The sequence below is a fragment of the Lissotriton helveticus genome, chromosome 2_1 (assembly GCF_964261635.1).
Source record: "Lissotriton helveticus chromosome 2_1, aLisHel1.1, whole genome shotgun sequence".
NCBI lineage: Eukaryota > Metazoa > Chordata > Amphibia > Caudata > Salamandridae > Lissotriton > Lissotriton helveticus.
The window spans coordinates 1,988,648,442-1,988,675,659 of NC_136059.1; the positions used below are offsets into that span (position 1 = coordinate 1,988,648,442).

Here is a 27,218-nt window from a genome sequence, read left to right on the forward strand (position 1 = left end):
TGGTAGAGGAGAGGAGGGTATCATTATCGAGTCCATTTTTCTTTGTCAATATTTATCGCCATAAGTTCCTTTACTTTCTGCCTCATAGCTAAACATGCAGTTGGGCTGCTCATTGTGGTCTTTGGTGGCGTACAGGTATTATAGGCAGATGCACGAACATCAGGAAAAGAATATTGCTATCAGTACAAACAGTATTGTCAGTAACCTATGCAGTCAATGTAACAAGCTGGGAGACCGTGTATACAAAAGGGCATTTATTGTACCATACGTTTAGACTTGGTGATGAGCATAATTCCTAGATGATGCAGTAAATTCATTCTAACACAAAAAACAGTTTATCATACTAATTGTTTGGTGGGATAAGGACCACTAAGTGCATTTTTTTGAGAACTGGACTGTTGGTGGAGCCAAACTAATAAGTATATTCATGAGGGCAACTGGCGTTGTATAATCCTCGTGATACACAGCTTACTCTTTCTTCCATATGGTATGATATCCCTATGCTATTATTTATACAATGACACTATGGATGCAATTGATGTAGAATTTCAAAGGAAAACCTTTTTCTTGTCCATTTGGGGCATAATGAATACAAGGTGATTGGGAGAGAAATTTAACCTAATATATTAGATGGTCAGGGCATTAGTTTTGTCAAAAGCTCTTCTTTCCAGTGTCCTTTACAGTGAGCCATCACTGGTAGGCTCCCATTGTTTATCTAGCGTTGGCGCTGTTGAGCACCGGCGGTGGAGCTATGCGTCCAGCTCGGATCCAGATTCCACGTTGCAGGGCGAGGTCGTTATTTCTCTGGGATCACAATCCCTTTACCCTGTTTACTAACTAATCTATTGCTGGTACCTTAGAAAGGGTACCCGCACCGTATTCTTGTTCCGTGAAGTCCATCCCTACTAACCCTATTCTATCTTTGTGCACTGTTCTTTCATCAAGTGGATTAAAACCCCATGTGAAAAAGGGGGTTGGGGGAGCCAAAGGAAGAGAGGGTGGAGTGGGGTCAAACTGGAGATGGACAAAGGGGGGCAGAGACTCGCACAAGTGAGCCCACCAATTAGGCCCAATGGGCTGAGACTTTAGGCACAAATAGACCAACAGGCTGGGGGCTTCTGGACAGCCCTTTTCTCTTTTATTCTTCTTGTCGGGGATAGTTCCTCGTCCAGCATATCCTTGCTCTGCGGCTCCACCTTGTTCGTGGTCATAGGTGTTTCATGACAGGCAGCCAGGCTGTGCATCGGGTCCGACCTCTCTCTTCTAATGACTGGAGGGCGTCTTGAATCTAGCAGTGAGTATAAAACGAATTTTCAGAGAACTGGCAGGGGAAGACGTTACACAATTTAGTTTTCACTCCCAACCCCAAGCAGCTGGGGAAATATGTATCATTTACTTAAAAGGACGATAATATGGATACTCTGAATCTTTACATCTGTGTGTATTATTCACTCATGAACCTTCACTGTTGTGCAGGTCTACAAACACCTATAGGAATTTCCAGCATACATATTATCTCTTGTGTCCATTCCTTTTACGTTTATGGCTGTGGCAAGAAATCTAAAATTATTAATCCTATAGCTTGTCAAATTTAAACTGACTTCTCCAGCATAAACCAGTTGTTACAAACAAATTCCTGCACGGCTATATTTTCTTCAAGATCTGCTAACCACAATAAAAAGTGTGATGCGCTATTATCATGGGCATACAGGTACCATTCCTGGTATTGTGCACCATAATAGTACACAGGCTGAGCACTGTCCCATCCTGTCAGTGTTCCTTACTTTTAACTAAACATCTTGATCATAGTACCCACTCAGCAGGGCCTACTACAACATTCCTTTCAGTTTAGTTCAAATAATTTTCTTATAAACATTATTCTTATTTCTACATTATCCTTTACAACCTAGCTACTTCATTAGTTAATGAAGGACTTGCGATGTCCCTACAACTTATATGCAATGTTTGCGGTAACATGAACGGTGATGGTGGTGCCACTAAGGCATTAAAACGAAAGCCACTGACATATAGCTCCCTTTTAAGGGTCGGATATGGGGACATCAGTCGTCTTACCCGTCCTTTCATTTTCAGCCAATTAAATTCCATCATTTTACAGAAAGGAGGGGCAGTAACATGGCATAATATGGTATTTTGTTCCTGTTCAAAACACTGTTGTTAAAGCCAATTAGACGTGTACTTGTGAGTTACAGTGTCTTCATTTATTCAAAAGCATATTCACAGCATTCTGGGAAGTGAACGGCTAAGAGTGAGTCCACCAGTTGTCTTCTGGAATTGTTCCCAGCATGGTCATTCCTGGACAGCGTAGGTAGGCTCAAAGAGAGAGAGAGAGAGAGAGAGAGAGAGAGAGAGAGAGAGAGCACTACAACAAGCTATCCAGTGCACTTACCACGTAGAACAGTACAGGACAATTCGCATAATAAGCACATAAGCCAAAGGAAACACAAAACGCACAGCCTTTGTATACACACAATACAGAATAGGACGCGACAATACATGTACCAAGCACGAAGAAAAAACGCAGTGTTAGTTACACAAAAGGACTTTTTCATGCACGTCGCGCATCTCGTAGTTCATTTAATTTACCCAGGGGCCAGGCTCCTTTCTTCCCCCCTTTTAGACAGTAGACGACCTAAGCAAGTGACCTGAAAATACTTACTCTTTTTAATGGCTGGACACAAGCACAGTCGTACTAATACTCACAGTGGTGTCCCCCAAAATCTAGCAACGATAATCCGAGTTGAGGTATAGGTGTAAAGTAGGGATGCCAGTCAAATGTGCAATGATACAGCTCTTATGTTTCTATGTAGATGGAAGAAGAAGAGGTAAATCTGAAACATGACAATGTCTCTAACTTCTGGGTGGAGGGAGATAGGATGAACCCCAACCCAGGGAACCCTTCACTTCTCCATTTGGTCAGTACATAAATCAAATTCATCCTTCTCACTAGTGTGCGTCACTTTGGTCTAAATAGGATAGAAAGTGTTCCTAGGAAAAGTGAAAGGTTGCACACTTGTGATACCTGCTGGAGCCGGGCTCTTTGTAGTGCAATAAGCCTTCAGGCTCCTGATGTAAACTGCCCTCCCATTCACTGGCTTCCAGGAGACACATTTTCAGTAAGAAATGTGTCACATTTTAATAAAAATGCTATTTGTCTTTGGGGCACCAGGTTTGGGCCTGTTTTTCACATCCCATTGGCCACCTGGTTAGCAACCCAGCCATACAAAAGCGTTCTCACATTGACCCATACGCACATGACACGTACACATACATACTATACAAACATTTCACGCACTCAGAGATAGTCCCTACACATAAAGCACAATTTCATAACACTAGCCTATTTTCGCATAAAAGACAGTGTGCTAAGCCTTACCAACCTTCAGTTAAAACTACCGCTATAACCTAAAGAAAAGGGGGTGCGGGGGCAGCATCTAAAGCACATCAATACGCATGATGATGAAGATTCTTAACCCACCATGAATCAGACTTATCTCTGAGATGCAGTCCTTGCAGGCGCGCAACACCCATTGGGCCCACGGGGCTTCAGCCCCCCCGTCGTGTGTGTCAGCCCGGGCTGAGACAGCTTCACGGGCTGGCGACTGTCTCATTGCAGCCGCACTCGAGTACTTAACAGGTCTTTAAAAGACCATTTACGTGTAAATTAGGGTTTTGTTGTGTGTTCGCCCCTTCTTACAGCCACTCTGTCCGTGGTTGGAAGAATTAGCCCCCCCCCCGAAATATTTTTCAGGCCCCCCCACCCGCCCCGAAATTTGGCTCTAGTTGCCCGCCTGAGTCCTTGGCACCTTGGTATTGAGGCCCAGAAAGATTTAGTGCGGCAAGGTTAACTAATGGCGGAACGTTCACTACATGGATCATTCAGTGCAGCATTACAGACCACGTGTAGAAAAAAGTCAGATGCCAGAGGTATTCAGTATAAGGTAGGGGGATGATGGATTAATGCTTTCATTGAAAAAAACAATCTGCAGTGGTCTGGGGCTGTCCCCATTCACAGAATAGGGAAACTATAGGAGGTGGCAAGTTTCATTGGGTGCATCCTTGTTTCTAAGGGTGTACATCTTGGTTACAGTGGCAAGACCACTCACAAACTCGTTTAATGTTTGCATGGAGATCAGTTTGCGGGCGGATGGGGAAAACAGTGCAACTCCAGTTCAAAAAAACGTGTGGGCAAAGCTATGCTAGGAAACCACAGATTTGTAACTGCCAGGGCTGGCAGACTTACCCATGGGTTCCGCAACCCCTGACTAGGACATGCCTTAAAAGCTTGTGTAGGGTGCACCACTCTATTTGACATAAAAGAAGCTGTGCCTTTCTAAAACCAGTCATATGTGTTTGCGCCTGACTCCTAAAATGCGGTGGCTAGAAAAGCTTTTCCATATTACAATCTAAACAGAGGACCTTTTTCCTAGGAGGTTGTGGGTGGTTAAAACAGAGCAAGACTTTCCTTAAATGCTCATTCAGGTCATGTAACTTGTGCATGGACATCAAATGCTAACACTTAAAATGAGCTTTCTTGTGATGTTTCTCCAAGCCCTGGTTTTGGCAATGCAAGCAATTAGGGAAGATATTTTCTCTCTTTTCATTTAATAGATTTACATCTCACTTCTGTCTAATGTTAGACTGGATGGCATACCCCTGGTAAGGCTCAGGAGCATTTGAAAAACCCCTTTGAAGGTCGGCAAGATTATTAGAGTTGAACGTGGGTTGGAAGGTAGGTGAAACACATGGTGTGCAAAATAAAGATTACGATGTTTAGGACCCCAAGAACCAGAATGCACCTGGGGCTCACAGTCAACCAATATCTGGCTAAAGTACTCCCTTGGAATCTATACAATAGTAGTACCAAAATGTTCAATGAGAAAAATGTGTGCTTTTGCTCCTTCAAGGGAGCTGCGAAGTAAAAGAGGCTGAATTTACTATCCTCTTCATTGACATATCTAAACACCAGGATCTTACAAATTGCTTATGTTGTAGAAGTGCAAATAAATAAAACCTATCTTGACTATTCTTTCAGCGTTGTTTCTGCGTACTGCATCTTTTTAACTTTTTAGAATTGAATTACTCATTCTACTGGCCACTGAAAATCGAGTTTCTTCTTTGTGTATTTGTTCCACAATGAGCCATACATTATTGGACAAATACCATACTTTATATCTAACAAACGATTCCAGCTTAAACAACCATTTTTCAACAACTTTAGAAAAGACAGGCATGATGGATATCGGTTAAAATAAATCTCTCAAGTAATCCTAAATTCAGACAAGAAGTCTGCATTACCTGCCCTTTACTATTTGCAAATAGTAACTTCTGTTCAAACAATCAATCAATATTCACAAGGCTAATTCATTTTTAACGTACATGTCTTTGTTAGGGGTGCCTTCCGGCAGTGCCGGATGACTGACCTCTAACAAACGGTCCCATCCAAAACAACTACAAAACAATCTAGAGAAAACAGGCATGATGTATTTACCGGTCAACATGAATATCTCAATCAAACAATTTAGACAAAAAGCCTGCACTACCTGTCCTTCGCTGTCTGCAAAGAGAGAGAATATTCCTATTCTCTGTTTGCAAGCAGGGAATGTCTCAAATAACTCAAAAAGGAATACTAGTATTCGATCAAACTATTCAATCAATCAATCAATCAATTTTGTCGCTTTTTCACAACCTTACCCGGACCGTATGTACAGTTCTTCGTCTTCCCCTTCCAGCGCCTGTTTGTCCTCTTGCTCCAATATCAATGCGGCACTCCTCTAAGGTCCCAGTCCGGACTGCAGGTCACTTGAGAGAGGTCCGTTCGGAACCGGTGAAGTTCAGTTGATCGCCAGCCAGACGAGGGTCTCTTTCAGGCAGGTGCACTCCAATCGTTAGATGTTCACTCCGTCGTTAGGACCTCTCTCAGCGGACCCACGTGTCGCTGATGGACCCCGCGTTGGGACGCCAATTGTGAAAAGCAGCGAATCTCCTAAGACCCCCAATGCTGCCCGGCACAGGGTCACCTTTAATTCACGGAATTTACTATCAAAATAATGAGGCAGGCGCTGGAAACTGGAAGACAAGAAACAAGATTATTTCTCATGAGGAGAACCTGTCAACAGACACCGTGGTAATCTGCTGAGTTGTTCTAACAACAGCTCTCCTGTAGGTCACTTTTATACAGTATCAGGACAAAGTAATCTTTATGATCAGTGTCATGTAAGCTTGGTATCCCCGCCTGGACAAGTTGTCACACAAGCCAAACATTGTTTCATCAACATGGTTGCACAAGCCCAACAGTTATTTTCTTCCCACCCATGCCAAACGGACAATTTTATCTTGCACCTGGACCTTGCTTCAGGGTCTAAAACATGTGAGACCGGCCAGATCTAAGAGTCCGTTCTGTTGATAAAAACAGGTCCCATTAATGGCAAAAACAAGTCTTGCTGTGTGCAGTGCAATAAACCATGATTGCAAGAGTCTGTTTGGTATTTGGAACCTGTTTGTGTAAGGGTGTCTATGGGTTTGCCTGTAAACAGAGATGAGAGGAAAAACGAGTTGTGTGGCAGCAAGTTGATGTTTGTCGTGGCAATAGTTTGTAGCCCCCAGCTCACATACCAGGTTGGTCAGAGGGAAGCTAGTAAGGACAGGGTAAAACAAAAGGTGACCAACGGAATACAAAATGGCTGCGGTCGGTCAGAATGACTGCAGTTTATATGTGCAGAGGAACTTCCAGCAGACAAGCTGATGCAGGCAATGTTCACGATCTTTATTTTGCTCTCAACAGTGGCTGTGGCGAACATAAATGAACGCCGCTTATGTACACCTAAAGTTTATCGATTCTAACACTACCTCCAGTTGTTTCACATTTTTCAGCCCCCATACTTCTGCCCCATACAGGGCCGCACCTAGCCCTTTAGCCCTATGTATTTAAAGTATGGGAGAGATTGGCCGGAAGATTGAGCGTTTTACCCTTTTTGCTGTGGCGCAGTCCACATGTTGCAGTGCCAGTTCGCTCTTCTGGATTTGGGATGACCATGATAAGTTATCACTAATTCTAACTCCCAGATAGTCAAAAACCTTGACCTGTTCTAGGAGTTTGGTACACAACATTAGTTTCCCCTTGGTCAATTTGTAGGGGTTAAAAACCATGTATTTTGTTTTAGAGCAATTAATCTCAAGGCCCGATCCTTGCTCTCCGGCAAATTGTTCAGGATATTTTGAATGCCTACCGTGGTCTTCGAGATGGGCAATGTATCATCTGCGAATAACAGGGAGGGTATATGGCTACCTGCTAGTCTTGGCTGATTAACGCCACAATCCTATAACTCTTGTATTAATCCATTTATATAGAGTAAAAATGGTTGGGGCAAGCACACAACCCTGGCGCACCCCTTTTAAAATGTGTACATTGTTAGAGAGGCTACCATCAGACTTCCATCTAACTTTGGCGAAGTTGTCATGGTGCAAACAGACCAGTAGGTGGAGTAGATTGCCTCAGAGTCCTAAGTTTCTGAGTGTGGCCCAAAGCTTCTTGCGATCTATGAAGTCGAATGCCATTTTGAGGTCAACAAATACGACATAAGTGACCCTTCCGGATCTTCTCTTCCTTCCAAATCTTCACTTCCTTCCAAATGAGCAACAAAAATCTAAAAACTTGATCTAGAGTTCTCGTGGATGGCTTAAAGCCTGCCTGCAGGTGTGAGATAATCTTGTTTTCCTCTAGCGAGTTTTGGAGACTTAGCAGAATTACTTTGCAAAAAACTTTTTGGGAGACATCTATAAGATGGGAATTATTTCAGCCCCTTTCCAGATTGGGGGAATTTCCCCACCTCGCTGAATGGCATTACAAAGATTTTGAAGCAATGGGCCCCAGATATCAGGCTCTGCTTGTACAGGTCTCCTGGAAGACTATCTAAGCCAGGAGCTTTCCCTGCTTGGAGTAGGTTGATTTCTATCATAATTTTCATTAGGGAAAACCCCCCACCATATTCCTGTATTGTCATTGGGATACCTTCCCCTGCTGCTGCGACAGTTCCCTTCTCTGGGTCATGGGCCTCATCAATATAAAGCCTGTTAAAATATTCTTCCCAAACGTGGTTGTATTATCTTCACTGACTTGCTTGATTGAACCCTTAAAAAGCCAGAAAAGCTGGCCACCCTTCTGTTTTGAGGCCTCAGCTAATGTACGTCAGTTTTCAGCCTCCCAGCTTCTCTTGGCCCTATCTTGGGCCCTCTTATACAACGTCCTTCTATTTGTAATGTCAGGTCGTATTCCCTGCTTTACTGCCACTGTTAATTTGCCCCTGGCTAATTTACAATCTTTGTTGGACCATGGGTCGGCATTTCTTTTCAACACATTAAAATTGGACGGTTTCCTATAATAAGGTTTAATGCAATTGGTTAGTATTTGGAAGATGGTCACAATGAGATCATCCTCTTTATGGTCTAAGTCACTAAGTGCCATAAGGGTCTGTGACACTTCTTTATATATTATTTCGAGTATTTTCCCATCTGCCGTGACCTCTTTCCATTTAATTTTCCTAATGTTGTTCGTAGTTATAATTGGAGTTGTTGGAGATGAGTTTGATTTTGTGCAATGTGGAGGCCAGCTAGTTCCATAAGAAGGGCATTATGATCCCTGACCTCCCGATTTTGAACACTCATATCCTTAACATATGGCGACAGGTCAAGATCCACCATAATATAGTCTATCCTACTTTTAATGTTCCCCCTCTTGAACGTCACCTGGCTTCCTTATCTGAGGATGTCTGCCTGTTACAGGCACACCCCATGGGCTAAAGTAAGAGAGAGTACCTGATGCCCAACCTTGGTGCATCTTTTAATGGGTGGAATCTGTAGCTTGTTTACTCCCCTTACTTGCTCTTCTTCCTGCACTAGTTCTTGTATGTTCTCTTCTGGCTCATAAGTTATGTTAAAGTCGCCAGCTAGGATGAGATAGTACTTCCCTCTGCAGGTTTTAAGAAAGTTAACAAGTGTTGTAATCGTTTCTGAGTGCCTATAATGGCTACTGAACCTATTATATATATTAAATAGCCTGAGATAGATATTCACTTTGGGCCATATCATATCGATGCCTAGAATTTCCTGGGAACCTACGTTCAGTAATTTAATTTTACAGTCCATTGAGGTCCTGACCCATATTCACAGCCCTCCAGCCAGGCGGCCTGCTGTTGACGTCTTGGCCTCAATACTAAATGTAGTGAACCCCACCCTAAACACCCGCTCTGTTGCCCAGGTTTCCTGGAACACACGTGCATGGCAGCTATCCACCATTCTACCCCACTCTGGGTCATTTAACTTCGATTTTAATCCTGCAGTATTCCAAGACACAATCTGAAAAGACTGTTCAGCGCCCTTGCTTCCCTGTAGCGGGCGACTCATTACGGAATTTAGAGGCGTTGGTTATTGGGCTGGTACGCAAATATTTAATTGGGTAGGTAAGATGCTATTCGCTAACTCTTTGTAGATGGTATCACCAGTATTTGTTATTCCCGCTGCTGGGGTGATTGTAGCTACCGAGTAGGCCAGCATTGTTTTTTCGTTCCCTTCATTCAGTCAATCTGGGATGTCCAAATCAGTAGGAGCCACAGATCTATTACTGATTTCCATTGGGAAGTAAGCCTTTTTATTTAATAGGTTCTGGGCAGGGCGGATATTCAGTGGAGGAGATAACCCGGCTGGCTTAAGATGTTTATAGAAAAGAGTGGCACTAGCTCAATCCCATGTCCGGAAACCCACTCAGATAGCTTCCTCCTGCTCTGGAGTAGCTGCCCTGCAAGATCTGGGGCTCTCCAATTAATTACTATGCAGTCTCCTTAGCCAACCTTTCGCAAGGGACCAACCCAGCTCACTCTTCAAACAAATAGAATATTGTGGAAGCTGAAATTCGAAAAATCAGTGTTCCGTGATAGCCAATGGCATACTTTGTTCCTCAATTGGGTGATGGATTCCTTTATATTACCCATAAGCGGCGGAACTTTGGTTAAGATCACTACATATGGGCAGCATTCTGGGGGGAGGTGCAGTGTCACATCATTACCGGTGTCTACCCCTGTTGGTAAATTGCCTCTTTGTGTCAAGTTGTCTAGAGGGTTCAATTCCTTTCACGTTTGATGAGGGGCTACTAGTGTCAAGTCTAGAATGATTGCCAAGATACCCCTCCTTAATTGGATGATGGTTGTGGCTTTATGTCTAGAAGGGACTTCCTTGTGTCGTGCCAATTTTCGTGAGAAATGGACACAACAGAAGGTTGTTTTGAATTACAATGGTAAGTTTCTGCCGGGGCATTGTGGTTCCTATGACTTTTGTCCCCCAGTTGTGCTGCAGATTCTGGACATCTATTGCTAGGGCAGATAGCGTATTTTCTATATTTACCACATTAACTCTAGGTTTTCAAGCCTGTTCATAATGGGTGACAGACTATTTAACATTATTCTTTCAAATTCAATAATTAAAAACGTAATATTTTGCGGAGATAAATCTGCCAGGACAGGTGGCACAGAATGAGAAAGCAATATTGCTGATGGTGTGGTGTTGTGTTAGTTTTTCTCTTTGATCTAGTATTAGCTACTAGTAAAGGCTCCAAGTGTTTTTGCTACCTCTTCCTTTTAGCTGGTGGACAAGGTATAGGAGATACTTGAGGTCGGGCCAGGGGCTCTACTGGGGGTGGTAAGTTCCAGTATCGGTTGTTCTACAATGGAGCTCTCTAATACCATATTCTTTGCTTGGGCATTTGAAGAGATATCTTGATTCCAGCCTATGATTGAGCCTCCATCTAAGGATAGCCGGCATTGCACTACTAATATTTCTTTATCTATTGCTTTGGCAGCCCGTGTTAGATAACAGTTATGGGTAGAATTCTGGAAAGATTTAGGAGTACCTTCCATCTCCCCCGTACGCTTCACTTTTGCCATTAGGCAGACTGGATAAAGTCACACTGAATAGAAGTAGTATCAGTACAAATTTTCTAGCAAACTTACTTAACAGAGGGACGGACACCTTTCCAGGCTATCCGAGTCCAAGGGAGAGGGAAAAATTAACAAAAAAAGAAAACCAAGAGGGAGGGCCCAGCCCATCCTCCTCCGGGCTCTGACTGGCACAGACGGGCCCGCCCTTTGCCCGGTTGTGGCCCGGGCTCGCCCGAGCACGTCATGCGCTGCGGGAGCCCTGGCCGATCTTTAAACGCCTCCTGGCGCTGGCATGGTGCTGGCTGCTGCGTCCTTGACACAAAGCAGGCTGGGGAATATGGTTCAGCCTCCCCTCAAGCCCAGCAGGGTAATGGCGATGGTGGTGGGCCGGTAAGCGCTCTGGCTTCCCCTCACCCGGAAAACAACAGCAGAGGATCAGGTATGAGCTCCCGCACTGCTGGAGCCCTGAATGCCTCCTGGCACTGGCAAGGTGCTGGTGGCGGCGTCCTTGACGCAAAGCAGGCTGGGGAATGGCGTTCAGCCTCCCCTCAAGCCCGAAAGGGTAATGGTGGCGGTGATAGGCCGGTAAGCTCTCGGGCTTCCCCTCGGCCGGAAAACAACAGCAGAGGATCAAGTATGAGCTCCTGTGCTGCGGGAGCACTGGACAATTTGTAAACGCCTCCTGGCGCTGGCAAGGTGCTGCCGGCGGCATCCTTGACTCAAAGCAGGTTGGCGAATGTGGTTCAGCCTCCCCATAAGCCCAGCAGGGTAATGGTAGTGATGATGGGCCGGTAAGCGCTCGGGCTTCCCCTCGGCTGGAAAACAGCAGAGGATCAGGTATGAGCTCCCTAAGTCTTAATATTGAAGTTGCTGCTGAAACTCCTATTGTTTTGTATGCAGTGTTGAAATTATTACATTTGACTTGTGATATTGTGGTATTTTACTTGCAAGGCTTCATTACTAATACATAAATATTATTTTTAACTTTTATATGTTCCATATTATAGCATCAATGTCCGTAAAGGAGATTTTACAAAGCTTGGTTGATGATGCCATGGTGGACACAGAGAGAATTGGAACTTCAAATTACTTTTGGGCTTTTCCTAGTAAAGCCCTTCATGCACGAAAGCGCAAGTTGGAGACCCTAGAAACTCAGGTAATTATAGAATGACTGATAAGGCATACCTCATTTTAAAACAATGAAGTCAAATGGACAATATGATATGTTCTTGACCATTCTGTTGCTTTTGTGGATTGATTTTTATTTTTCATTGAAAAACATCTTTGTTTAGATAATCTATCATGTCATAACCAATGGAAATGTTGGGGGTGGAATTTAGCTTCATTTTTGGTGCAAGGATGTGAAAGGGAGCTATCTGCTTTAATATGTAATACTTGGCCTAAGAATATGCTAGAAGATACAAAACGTTTGCGCCATTAGGGGTTTGGAATGCTGTGGTTGTCAAATCAGTGGGGATAGGAGTTATTTCAGCAGTGACACTAGGCTACTCTAGGTTTCCAAATGAAGATGTTGTGCATAGATTCCATAGAATAACCTACAGAGTTGAACTGTTGTGAAATTCTAGAGCATGTGAGTTCTATTTTTATATGACTTGTCTTTCAATGTTTCATTCTTACACGGGCACATTTCTTTGGTCCTATACAGTCCAAGCATGTTGGCCATGATAGTACATTCATATTTCTCATTCTCTGCATGGTCATACAAACTAAGTAAATATATGCAAATGTTGGCAACTTTATGACAAAATAAAGCTTTATTAATGGAAAACCTCCCTCATCTCATGTGCCCTAATTAGTTTGGTTTGTTGCGAGAAGGCCAACGTTTGATGATACAAAAACAATAAGCTACTAAAAAAAATTAAAAAGTAGTTCACCCTGCAGTACTATGAATTTTGGATGCTGAGAAACTGCTTAACAGAGTAAATACAAGCTTTATCTAAAATTATATCCGCAATGGCAACGTTGTGAAACTATATCTGAATAAGTATGCATGCGAAAGCAGTGAAAAACTACTTTGGTGTTTTCACATTGCCAGGACATGTAAAACTTAATTACACATGTCTTACTTTTTAGACACAGTGCATTGTCTAGTTTTGAACTTATGGTAATTGCTAGCTAGCTTTGCTCTCAATTCGATAACCTGCAAATAGGTCATCTGCTCCCCAGTATCCTTTAAAGCAATAGCTCTAGCATGTTGCTGCTCTAACTCTATGTACTGCCTATTTTCCTTCCCCACCAGGGCTGCATTTTGCCGATTGTGTTTGATAATATATTGTAGTGTTGCCCCTCTCACATACGCCTTCAAACAATCCCAGACTATAGTACTAGAGGCCGTACCTTGATTATTCTCTAGGTATTCCCTAAATATTCCTTGCATATATTCCACATATTCAGAGTTATTAAGGAGATGTCTAGAAAAATAAAATTCCCAAGCTTACTCTTTCCCCCCAGACTGAAGCTGACATGTCAGCATAACAGGGTTGTGGTACGATGTAATTTTAGGACATACCTCTATGAATGCATTTTCTAGCATAGTTTTATTAGTAAAAATCATATCGATTCTGGAATACTGTTTATGCGGATTTGGAAAAAAAAGTTTAACCTGGAACTGTTGGAAATACTTTCCTCCAAGCATCCTCCAATTGATGTATGTGAAGTAAGTCAATTATGGCTGCCCTCGTCTGAACCATTCTAGCTCGTGCTAGGGTATTCATGATTTCGATTTTTTTAATCTAAAATACAATTAAAGTCTCCCATAACTGAGTTCGCCTGCCCATTCCAGTAATTCAGAGCATAAAAAATAAATAATTTCCGGGCAGCCGGTATTAGGGCCATATACCATACATACCGTGACCTTGTACCCAAAAATCAGGAGTTGGGCAATTGCCCATCTCCCTTTAGAATCGGCCATTGTTCGAAATACCTTAACTTTGCATTGCTTGGACTTCAATATGGCTACCCCTCGAAAAGAAACTGATTGTGAGGTACACATAACTCCTATCCAAGTTGTTTAAAAAGGGCTCTATCCTTAAAGGCGATATGTGTTTCAGCGAGCCATAATATTTGAGGTTTGAATACCTTAAGTTCTTCCATTACCAATCGTCGTTTACTGACCTGATTAAGCCCGGATACATTCCAACACATGTTCTTAACACACGGCATTTAACAAAATTTGTAAATTCAATCCAGTCTCCTTCCCCCTCGACATGTGCTCCTTACTCCTGTTCTCCATCTGTACATCTATTGCTAAACTTTGGCTATTTATCCCCCTCCCTCCCTGACACCCCCTCCCCACCTCCTAAACCGAAAAAACAACCACAGACAGCCGACTACCATACTCCACCCTTCCAGACCCCCACCCCTGTGTCAGAAAAAAGGAATCGCCCCCTTCCTTGCTGTCCCAAGTTGACAGCATGCAGAAGACGCCACCTTTGCTCCCCTCTCAGAAACCCCCGTGAACCCACCACACCCCGCCCATTCCACCCCTAGTAAGCGTATAGTAGTATCAAAAACAAATCAAAACAGCAAGTCATAGCAGTACTTTGAAAGACTTATAGCTTAAGCAGTCTCTAGTTTAAATTGTTGTCTAGTATCACAAGAATGCACCCTTTACACATCAAATCAATCTTTAGCAGTGGGCTGCCACTTAAAGAGTGCTTGTTTAGCCTCCTACTCATTGAAAAAGAAATGCGTACGACCATCCTTTATGATCTTTAGACAGGCCGGCTCTTGCAAGAAAACCTGTGAGCACACAGCTTTTCAGGGATCCATAAATTGACGCAGCCGCCATCGCTTGTCCATTGTTTATTTTCACCGGTCAGAGCGCACAAATATGGACAATAGTATCCAATTTGACAGGAGCTGATGGACGCGACTTTAAATAAATTGCTTGACAAAGCAAAAAATTACCCAAAAACACAAGGAAAGGCAATGCAAAATTAGGTCTAGCTTGATTGTCTTGGGAAAGAAACAAGAGGCAATCTGGTCTATAAAGGTTTTCTGAAAAAGATTTACGAGAAGGCCCGTGGGTCCGAGCCTTCCCTTCCTTCCGGAGTACCAAAAATCCTTAAGTTCTGGCGCTGCTGCCGATTCTCATGGTCTTCAGTCTTGACTTGCATAAGAGTCATTTGAGAATCTTGCGTTTTTACCAAATTCACAGTATGAATATTGACCTCCTCTACAGCTGCAACTCGTTGTTGAAGATCAATAACCTCGGAAGAGAGCTGTGTGACCTTGGAAGTCACATCTATCAAAGCTTGCTTGATCTCTCTATTATCAGCCTGATAATAGAGATAATAGTCTTGAGCTTCGGCTCTGTGAATGACTAGCGCCTGCATGATTCTAGAGAGTGAAGGTTCCTCATCGACGCTAGCAGCCGGTGGAGCCTTATTAGTAATTCCTTTTTCTAATGCAGGCATCAGTGTGGGAGACATTGTGGCAGATATTGTAGGAGTAGAAGACATAATCCCCTCGACTTGTGCTACCGGCATAGCTGTTGACACTTGGAGGAGACTTTGACAGCCATCATTAGCCCCATCTTGCAAACTGCCCTGTGCATCCAGATCCTCGACGCCCACATTCATCGTGAATACACCTTCAGAGATATTTGTTACGGTACTGGAGGTTGATCGTGTGCTGGCCTATCAGCTAGCTGATCAGAGGACCAACTCATATATTAAACAAATTAAAGGGGCAGATGGTTCAGTTTATAACAGATCCACAGATATAGTAGAACAAATCAGGCTATTCTATGCTGAGCTCCATAGTGATTTAACATATTTTAGTCCGCAAACACCTATGTATTATATACAAAAAAGTGTAATGTCTGTTTTGAATCCACTCCATTCAGAGCCAATGTAAAAAGATGTGGATTTAGTAGAAGTAAACGAAGCAATTAGCGCATTACCTATAGGTAAGGCTGTTGGTGAAGATACTATTCCTCTAGAATTTTACAGAACTTTTAAAGATATACTGTTCCAGTTCTGCTTGAGTTGTGTAATAAAATAATGCAAGGGGAGGATGCCCCCTCCTCTTGGAATATTACCAACATTATTGTTTTTTCTAAAAAAGGGGAAAACAGTAGAGGATAGGAGTTCATACCAACCAATATCCTTAATTAATGCTGACGCCAACATTTTTTCTCTCTCGTTCAGCCCCTATTATCCATCTTTTGGTTTCTGAACAACAACATGGCTTTGTCTCGGGTCGAGGTACTGCTGCTCACATTAACACAGCTATTACTGCATTTGATGTTTCTGACCAATTGACTCAGTAGATCGGGATACTGATGCTGGATGCCGAGACGCCTTTTGACCGAGTGACCTGGGGAGCTTTATGGCTCATGATGTCATCATTAGGTCTCGGTCAGAGGTTTATCTCGGCGGTACAGAAACCAACCGCTGCTGTCAAGCTTAATAGTTCCTCTTCATCTTTCTTTAGTATTCAGAGGGGCACGCGCAGGGATACCCGTTATTCCCATTATTATTTGCTCCTTATATCAAGCCTTTTATAAAGCATTTTCTTCATAATGCTCATAGCTCTCCAGTGTCCCTAAATGGTAAGGAATTAAAATTAACTGCATACGCCGATGACATTAATATTTTTACTACGAGACCTGTAAAAGCTATAGCTGAAAATACACAAGAGGCCCAGCTTTTCGGTTCTTTCTCTGGCTACAAATTAAATCTGGATAAGACATAGACGATCCTACATGTTCAACCTGAAACGGCCCCAATTACATTAGGAATCACAAGAATGGCTACATACCTTGGAGTGTGTATTAGCTGTCAAACCGATGATGTGATTGATCTAAATTACGAGCTACTGTTAAAAAAACTGGATGTAAATATGCGTAGTTGGCATAGGTTACCCCTCAGTATCATTGGGAGGTGTAACGCAGTAAAAATGAGCATCCTTCCGAAGTTTTTGTACATGTTTCATACTATTCCATTAAGGGTGCCATTATCATTTTTTAAGCGGTTAGAAAGTGCTGTAGGCAGTTTTATATGGGGCTACCGGTGGGCACGGAGAGTTCTTAGGTACATTAAACTATCATACGAATAAGGCGGTTTTAAACTCCCAGACTTAAAAGTATATTTCTGAGCTGCTTTTGTTAGTTGGATTCAAACTTTACTCAAGGGGCCTGGTTCCGGGAGGATTTGGCTTTCATACCAGGTGGCTTGTGGTCCAAACACGCAGTTTTTATTGTATAAATGGCCGACCCTAACTATTACAAGAGGGTTTGATTTAAGGTAGTTAGACACATTGCTTGGATCTAGCAAGATATATGCAAGGCTTATACATTGCCTGAGCTGCACGCATATACCAATTTATGGGGAAATCCGAGATTTTCGGATATATTTCATGATTATGTGGGGAGAGGGTGGCAACGTTATGGTATAATACAGCTTGGGCAGTTATATGATGGACAAGGATTTCGATCATTTACATAATTGAAAGAAGAATTTGGGATATTAAAGAGTACATTTTTTAAGTACTTGCAAGTTAGGGATTATTTTACCCGCAGAGAGGGCTTATTAGAATTACCCAGCCCGACTGAGGTATTATCTACAAACTTTCAGATTTCTGGCTGGGCTTGTATTGGTAAAGTTTATCAGAAATTCTTAGCGGTCGCTATTGATGACGGCATACAGATCGCAGTCAAACTGAGCTGGATCTTTGGAATTGACATAATAAAAGAGGATGTATATTAATCTTTGGCAACTATAAATGCTGCAGTTATCTCAGTCAATTTGAAACGACAGCAACACCGGCTTATGTTTATGCTGTATTATACCTCAGAGCTTATCTCTAAGTGGGCTATGACCCATGTCTCTTTAAAGTCACGTTGCCCGAATATAGCGCTGATCTCCGCCATATGTTTGTCACATGTCCAAAGTTGAATATGTTCTGGTCTGATGTACCCCATGAGCTTTTAATACTATCAGAGAAGGAAATTGTATTGGGGGTAATATCAGATCAGGGTAATCTAACAAAATCTTTAATTTCAATTATTATAGCATGTGCTCCTCTATGCATTGCTCGGGCATGGGTTCAAACAGTGTGTCCAAGTATAGCTGAATTTTGGGTATTATAGAGAGGAATTTATTAAATGGAACTGGCCTTAGCCGAAGCCCGGGGCCCACGCTCTTGGGCAAAATTTAAAAGGGTGTGGTTGAGTCTTCAGTGGGACTAGAAGCGGCATGGTCTCTTGACATTTAGTTTGATATTTTGTGTAATTAATTGATTTAATGTCATCTTCTATTTTTGCCAATGTATGTTTTACTTTCTGTGCTCTCATGTGTCTTGATTTCGGTTACTTGTGTTGTTTTTTCTGTGCTATTTCTGTTCAATGGTATTCTACTGATGGCTAATAACATTTTTTTAAATAATTTTAAAAAAATAGACACAACCAGTCTATGAGCCTTCAGTGCCTACTTTAGAGTTGGCTTACAAGTATTAAAAATGAAGGCTTATACTTGGGAAAAGGTGTTTTTGCCAGGTTGAAGTGGCAGTTTATAACTGCACTTCAGGCTGCAGTGGCAGGCTGTATACATTTTTTACATTGCTATGTTATTGGATGATACAGTGAGTTCTGCAGCTTCTAGTAGCATTTAATATTGAGGCTCTGGGTACATGTAATACCATTTACTATGGGCTTGCAAGTAAATTAAATTAAATGTTCCGATTAAGTGTAGGCCAATCTTACACTGTTTGGAAGAGTGGGCACAAGCACTTTAGCACTGGTTAGCAGGGAAAAAGTGCACAGAGTCATAATGCCATCAAAAACGGGTTCAGCAACAGAAGGCAAACATCTGGGGATGACCCTGCGAAAAGTGCTAGGTGTTACAAGACCTAAATTAATACTGTGATTAACCATAACCTCCTGAAAGTTTCTTATCTTTCAAGTTGATATATATTCTTATTTTAAAGTCATTTATATAGCATATTGCTTCCACTAGTCTGTTCTCAAAGTTCCCTTATCTCATCCTGGGAGCATGAATGAGAAAATGAATGAGCATGAATGAGAAAATGTTTGGCTTGCGTTGAATATATGTACTGTGACAGGTGGTGTTTTCGTGGTTATTAGAAAAAGATCTTGCCTTCGTTGTCCAAAATATGTAGTAGCGTAACAGAACTATATGAAGGAAATGGTGTAGAAAGTGATCTAGGCAGCGACTCTTAGCAGTTTGGAGGTCGGTAACATGTAAGTGCTGGAAGGCTCAGTAGTTTATGTGAGGTCCAGGGATGTGTCTGAATTGTGTAAGTGGGATGTGCAGCTAACTATTTTGGGTGGCTTGTTAGTGCTTGAGTGCTGTGTGAAGGCCGGTTGAGCATGCCTGCAGCTGTGTGGAGTAGGGGCTAGGAGCCGGTGCTGGACATGACAATAAGAGAGGTGCTCAGCATAGAGAAGGGAGAGTGAGTTTGATATATACAGATTGTTTAACCAGAAAATCTGGTATGATGTACTAGGCTGTAGTTGTGACTTTGCTCTTCTGATGTCTTATACCACCAGGTGACTCAGTTGTATGGAGACAGCAATTCCCTATTGGTAGGCAGTAATGCAGTGTTGGTCCACACTGTGGTGCTTTAAAGTTTTGCTTCTCCTAGGCTTGTTGCATCGGTTACTTCAGTTGCTTGGAAACAGTCATGTTTTAGAGCAATACAAAATGTCAGATAATCAGGAATACGTTTTCATAATTTTGATCTCTGCATGGAGAATGCTAAGCCACCAAGTCAATATCTGGTGTATTTCAGAATGTCGGTGTGAGTGTGGGCATTTAGGCAGAGACTGTGTCTGGCCGGATAGGCATGCATTTTCCTATAGAGGAAAAGGGGTTCTATTCATGCGTCTAGAGTTTTTCCTAGCAACCTTTTTTGATTGCTGAGGTTCCTGCTGTAATCTATGAAGAAGATGTTGTAAGTACCAGAGATAAAAGGTATTGGCCTTGTCCAGACCTGAGAGCCTGTAACTGTAATAGACCCCCCCACTCCCCCCCAAAAAAAACATTATCCTGAGTTTTTTCACGCAGCAGAAGGAGGACTTGACAATCCTGTTGGTTTGCGTTTCACACTGGAGGGTGAGTTCAGGGTAACTCCAAGGCATTTCACAAAATGTACCGGCTTAGAGGACCCCTAAACTGGGGGCATCATGTGTCCCCCTGATTGATTTCAGAATAAGATTAGGAGAAAGCACGGCATATTCTATTTTTCTCATGCTGATGCACCATTTTGTATGAACGCTTGGCAATTTGCCAACTAGAAATATGATAGGAAGTAGAACTGAACAACATAGCCTATGCAAGTAACTGTGGTTATAGGTTTCTGGAAGGTCAATACACTGATAATGGTCTATCCGATTTAAATTTTATAGAAGTTTCTACGTGGTCCAGTTACACTATGGACCTGTTTACTCTTACATTAGGTTTGTAACATCATTGTTTTGTAATCCTGAGTGTAGAAAAGTACCCCTTTTGGCATGGTTACGTCCCACTTTTTGCCTGATTCTGATGCATCTTTGACTGAGTGTGCACTGGGTTCCTGCCAACTAGGTTCCCTTTGCCTGTGTTCTTTCCCAAAGCGGTACCATTGTTTCCACAATTGGCACACCTCTGGCTCACATATAAGTCCCCTGTAAAAGGTATCAGTGGTACAAAGGCTCTTGAGACAAGAGAGGGTCTCTAAGGGCTGCATCATGTATTGTGCCACCCTAAAAGACCCCTCACCAAACGCAGGCATCCTGCCTTTGCAGCATGCATGTTTTGGTGCCAATAAAAATGATGAGTCCCCCTTGCACAGATCCCTGTGTGCAAGGCCTACCAGCTATGCAGGAGGCCTAGGTAAGTCACCCCTACAGCAGGCCTAACAACCCTAAGGCAAGGTTCACTATACCTCATGTGAGGCGTCACTGCATGAGCGGATATGTCAATATAGTGTTTAAGTCAATTCGTAGACATTATAAGTGCAAAGTAAATCCATACTGAGTACTTGGGCTGGGAGCTTGTCGTTATGAGCTCCACTGCTCTATAATTGCTTCACTGAATTCCAAGTTGTTTGGTACCAAACATCTCAGCTCAATAAACCCACACTGATGCCAGTGATCGTTTTTTTAGGAAATGTACCTCAGAGGTGCCCCCCAAAAACCTACCAACTCGCTAGTGTGTGCCTGGAGGGTGCCCACCAGCCTGCCATCTCTAGACATATTTCTGACTGCCTGAGGTAGGAGCCTTTTTCTCTCGTGGGTCAAAAACAAAGCCTGATTCACACCTACTCCCAAGCAGGAACAGTATAGAAAGGTGGTGAGCCACAAAAGCTTCCCCTCCTTCGTTATGCTGACCAGGGCCTCTCCAGCTACTGGAGTTGCCTATCCTTTGACCTAGCCCCACTTTTGGCAGCAGGTCAGGCGGGATAATTAGTAAGCAGAGGATAAATGTATACTCTCAGCCAGGAACACCCCTAAGGTGTCCTGAGCTGAGGTGAACCCCTCTCTTCTGAATCCTCCATATTGGTTTGGAGGAGACTAGCAATAAGGTTAGGGTTCTGAACCCTTCACAAAGGGAGTGGACATAAAAAGGGTTTAGTCCCCCTAAAGGTAAGTAGTCCATTGGCTATCACCTACTAATCCCTGTAACACCCTTAAATTGAGTATGTAGGGGCACCCCTGGTCCTTAATCCTCGAATTCACAACGACCTACGAAGAACAGGACTAAGAAGAGTCGACCCCTGCATGACAAGGAACTCCAGCGCCTGCAGTGGCCCAAGCCCTGCTAGCTAGTCTGCATATTCTTAACTTTGCAAATTCCCATGACTCATCCCACTAACCAGAGGCATTCAGAAACCTGTGAGGACTGCCTGCCTTCCATAAAGGCTCCAAATCTCCAGTGAACAGCAGACTTGTCCAGAAGAAACCATCTTTAAAGACCAAGAGCTCTGCTCTGAGGAACCGTGAAACCGCCTACCGGACCCACCTCTGCATTCAACTCCCGAGTCCAAGTGGTCTACTGGTCCGAAGGTTCCCAAGCGACTCTGAGAAAGGGTCCACTGTGGGTTGACCCCTGCCGGATTCCACGTTGACGCCTGCAGCCTCTGCACGACGACCCCCCCCCACAACTGCGACCTACACCGGTAAGTCGTTCCTGACGCAAATGTCACCCCTGCACCCAGAGCCCCTGGGGAGATCGACCAATGGTGTCCCAACACTCCAGAACATCTCAACTTACCTGTACACCTATAGGTTTTCTTCGACCGGCCTCCTGGCCTGAGCCTGCAGCTTTCTCCGAAACCGAGGTTTCCCATTGGTTTGCATTGGACAACTGATGCTGTGTGGGAACTCTGCACCCAGCCTCCCCTGTGCCGCTGTAAATGCAGATTTGCTACTTACCTGGACTTTGCCTGGTGTTGGTTCTTTATTATAAATAACAATATTGTAAGTCATTTACGTACCTGCAATTTGTTTGATTGCGTTTCCTCCCATAGGATGATATTGTATTTCTGGATATTACACTGTGTCCACTATTTATCCTGAAAAGTAATTCTATTGCAAAACTTATTTACATGCAACAAAGTATCTTTGGTTCTCTAAAATAAATATACTGAAAGTATTCGTTTTACAAACCATTGGTCTCGGATTTAGTAATTGAGTGTGTCTCATGTATTGCCTGTGTGTGTACAACAAATGCTTAGCTCTACAGGCTGATGAGCCGAACTGCTCGCCCACACTAACGCAAAAAACAGCATTAGTATTATCTACTTGAGCCTCTGCAAAGCCTCTGGGGATCCACTGGACTCTGTGAACACTATCTATACCTCATTTTTGTATAGTATATACAGAGACCGCTTCCTACACGGAGTATTTTAATGCGTTGCTGTTTGTGTGCTTCAGTAGTGTCAGTGGAGCTGACGGCTCAACAGCTGTAAAGACCCAAATGCCAATGTCCTAATTGAACTGTTTCCTTTTCTTTTTCACGTATTCATGTTTTTTGTGTAATGAAAAATCGATGAAAGTTTTAAAAAAGTAGCATTAATGTATACAGACACCAGTCTCATAACCTGTTTTTTTAACACTGCTGACATTACTATACTTAACAAATACATAGTATTTTTTTTTTGTAGTTGCTGTCACTAAACATATTTGAGGGTATGAATATGGAATTATATGCTTAAAGTTTTTTATCTTCCTGTACTATTGAGGTTTACCTCTCTCCACACTCTTTTAGGGGATTTCTGCCAACTATCATACTACAGCGCCGACTACTAAACTACTACAAAAGCCGAACCTCCAAGGAAATCATTTATTTTCAGCCAGACCTAAAATTGGGAGCAAAACACACATTGTATTGTGCAGTGCAAAATACGAACTTATGGCTAAGCATCACACATTGTCTTATTCTGCCCTTTATTGGGGAAGTTTCATCCCAGAAATTAAGCAGTACTTTTTGGTTTCACTTATGGAATTTATAAACTGAGAACAATTAAATAATCTCGAAGATGGGCAAGATTAAATATTTGTTTATTTAGCCAAATGCAGACCTCTTTAAAAAATGTTACCAGACGTAGATTTTGTTCTCGACTAGTATGATATAAATTTTCAAAATCAGTAGGATTTTAAAATTAGTAGGCTTTTATGGGGTGTACAAGTTAATCTAGAATCTTTCTTTTCTGTGACTTGTTTCTCGATTTTTGTGCACATAAAAATCAAGATCATTACCATTTGTTCAGTTTGAAAGTCCGGGTCTGAACTATTCCTTGACCATTACTTGAGCTGTATTTGTTTGACTGACAGGGCCATTTTTACGGAGTGTTTTTCTATGTAAAGTACGAAAAAGTGAATTTGGGTCTCCGCAGCTTCTGCTTGCATGTTTTTTAAGGGTTTAAATTAGGACCTGGAGAAATGTACATCACACTAGTGTCATTTGTTGAATAATCCGTTTGCTTGCTATGCGACATTTTCAAAATTGCATAATTCCACTTCCGTTCTTGGCTAAATAATTTAGCAGCATGGGAATTACCAGAACACCAGTGACTGCTGTTTGCGGCAGTTGTGATTTTCGCACCTTTTTATTCTTCTTTCTTTAGCGAAATGTGTTTCTAAGTCAAAAATGTACACTGGGATGCATTATAAGGTAAAATATAAGGCTAATGATTACTTTGAGCGCTGCATAATTTCGTGTAATCGTGCTTAATTCTCCCAAAATTTTGCACATTGATGCAACCGGCAAAATGGCGCGAATGGGAATTATGAATTTCACATACCCCTAGTTTAAATGCAAGCAAAGGGGCTGCTGGTTGGATTGTTTAGTGGTCTTGGGAATGTATATTTTCTGATGTGTTATTATGGTAAACGTTCACGTGCTCGGGGTCAGTCTCGCCAAAAGATACACGTTCTTGAGTGCTGTCAAGTGGTAAACTTCAGAAAAGCTATTTATGCGGCATTCTTATTTACAAACACATGAAGTTTTGAAGCACTCCGCATTTGCCCTGCGAAATTAGCACATGTAGGTCATCTGCCTCAAAACAAGTGCTGGCTGATTAAGTTGCTGAGATCAGAGCTTTCAAATAATGTCTTATTCTTGGCACTTATACTTTCTCTTGCACAAGCGCCTGCTTGCCCAGGTTTCTTACTTGTTTCAAATGCAAGAGCCAAGCAAGCACTTTGCGAACCTGTCCTGACAAGATCAGAAAGCCCTTTCTCAGCATAGGACGCATCTCAGTAATTTAGAACTGCCCTTACAATCTGCTGACTCGTATAAATATCCAGCGTGCAGCAGCTTCTCCTACACTTTCACTTGGATCACTCACACTTTCCCCTATTGTTTCGGAAATACTTGGTGAAAGCATAAATGTTTTAATTGAAAAGAAGATTTTCAACTATGCAGCCGCAACAATGTCTCGCATATTAAGTTGAAACAAGCTGCTTACGTGCCATGCTGATTCTCTCGAGGATTTATTTGCTCCTAAAATTAAATGTCGGATTAGCTCTTCTGGTAGGGAGACCATGGAATCATTTGCCAAAGTTCCAGGCCGCCATAGGGTATCTTTTCCTCCCTCTCTCTTGCCTTACAGAATGGAACGAGGTTTCCACTAGATGATCTCTTGTTAATTTATGGCACACACCTTAGAAAATTGTTAGTGTGGAGTGATGGTCCTGTCTCATAAAAGGCCCTGCGATCGGTTCACAGTTTTAAAAATGCTTAGACTACCTGGTAGCTAGGAAAGGTATCTTAATATGGGCAGAACAAGGCCTCTTTCATGTGACATTGCCAGGTGTGTGGCTACATCTTGAATTTGCTACAATAGCTGAGCCTTGACAGGACCATGGCTGATGTCACGTTGTTCTGTTAGGTGATGAAATTAACCCTACAAGCATGTCTTTGATATTGCATTACTATGGGCAGTGAAAGAAAAAACTTCATGGAGTTCAAAGCGGGTCCAGTGGTCAAGTAAAAGGCAACTGTTCTTTTCAGCGCTAAGCCTAAGACAATTATATTGAGTAAAGTAATTTACATCTGTTTAATAGGTTTGCTTTTGATCTTTGGGGTTTTCACTTTCTCCTAGAAGTGCAGGAATATCCGCCTATGATCGCCTAGGAAGCAAGCTAGACAGCTGATAGTTGTACATTTGCATTAAAGGGATAATGAAAGTGTATCCTGTCACACCCTACAGGTGTTCTTAAGGAACTCTTATGAACCGAAACCTAACTTGACTATATGACTGTGTTTCAATAGAAAAGATACAATACACCTTCTTGCAGTTCTCTCTGTTGTAGGTAGTAGTCCCACTGCGTCTAATAGAGCTAATAATGCCAGTGTTCCAATCAATCCACTGACCTTCTTCGTTAAGTCATCTGAGATCAACATCACTACTTTTGTTGTCTGTTCCAGACACAGCCTTACCTGTAATGCATCCAGGTGTTCTGTCTTTATGAACATTTGTATTTGTTTTTTCAAAGGTGTGATAATTGGGTTTTACTTTGGTAAATCTCCTAGCAAGGCATAGGAGCCTACTCAGCACCAGAGTAATCGATCATAACCTCACTTCCTTATGGGGGATTTCTTGTAAACAGAGGAACTAATGAGCTTACGGAGCTCACTCCTAAGGTTACTGCTAATGAAGGTGATTTCAAGGATTTGTTTTAGGGAGAGGTATTTCTAGGCAGCCGCATAAGTTGTTAACTATAGAGAGCCAGCAAAATACCCCTCACAGGCATAAAACGTGTACAGAATTCTTGTACACGTGAAAAATGATTGGCTACCTGGGGTGGAACGTGCTGGATTTTAGAGGAGGCAATTCCTGTCAGTACTTCAGTGTGATAGTTTCAGGTGGGGGCTGCAGTGAATCATATTGGCACGTTTGAGGACACGGTTCAGCGAACCGAAAGAGACAAAAAATAAAGTAACTAATACTGCATCAGAAACATATTAGCATCCTTACCACCATAAATGTACTTAATATATTTTTAGAAAACCCATTCTATTCATTGAAACGTTATATCTCTCATACATTTATTACCATTAAAACAATGGCGAACCTTGCAACCCATTTACATTCTGTTTCCAGGTAGTTAGCATTGGCAGAGCCAATAGCATAGGCTTGAATGTGTTCCTTGCTGTAATAGCATCTACATGCATTTTAGTTAATACCCAGGTGTGCACATATGCATGCAAGCACGCAGACAGGAAGACACTCATACTTAAATCAAGTCCACCAGTCTTAATCAACTGTCAATAATTGCACAATGTTAACCTGAACCTTGTTCCCATTTGAAAAGGCACACAAGCTGCCACCAACAATTCTCAGCATAATTAGACCTCATCTGTGTGGTGTTGCTAGAGTCCTGTGACTGGTCTGGAGTTGCTTGTGTTCCCATTCAGTGGGATCTGTCTTGACATTTCTGGCTGCAGTCTTGCACTTTGAGCAGGGCCAATGTTGATTTGCATATGGTCTTCCTTTGTCTGGATTGACTTAGTGAGCACCAAACATGAAATGGAATGGTACACCTTTCTGATTTCTGTTTTTTTAACACTGTTTTGAAGATGGTACTGTGTGTGTTTGCATTGTGTAGTCCTGTATTAATAAAAATAATGGTTGGTCAACACAGCCCATGGTGATGATGGGCACCACACACAATATATTTTGTACCACATGGTACTCAAACCATTTGTGTCTGTAATCCTGTTGTCTCCGATCCAGTCCTCTATTTGAACTCTACCCCAAAGGAAAATACTGAGATTGAACATTAGTTTTTCAGTAAAT

General features: G+C 42.4%; 1 protein-coding gene across 1 annotated transcript in view; it reads left to right on the forward strand.

Annotated features, from left to right (window-relative positions):
- The window catches only part of MND1 (meiotic nuclear divisions 1), a 387,648-nt gene that overhangs the window by 122,883 nt on the left and 237,547 nt on the right, over positions 1-27,218 (forward strand). The window contains exon 4 of the mRNA XM_078676946.1: positions 11,954-12,102. Coding sequence (XP_078533072.1) covers positions 11,954-12,102 — 149 coding nt within the window. The remainder of the gene's footprint in view (positions 1-11,953; positions 12,103-27,218) is intronic.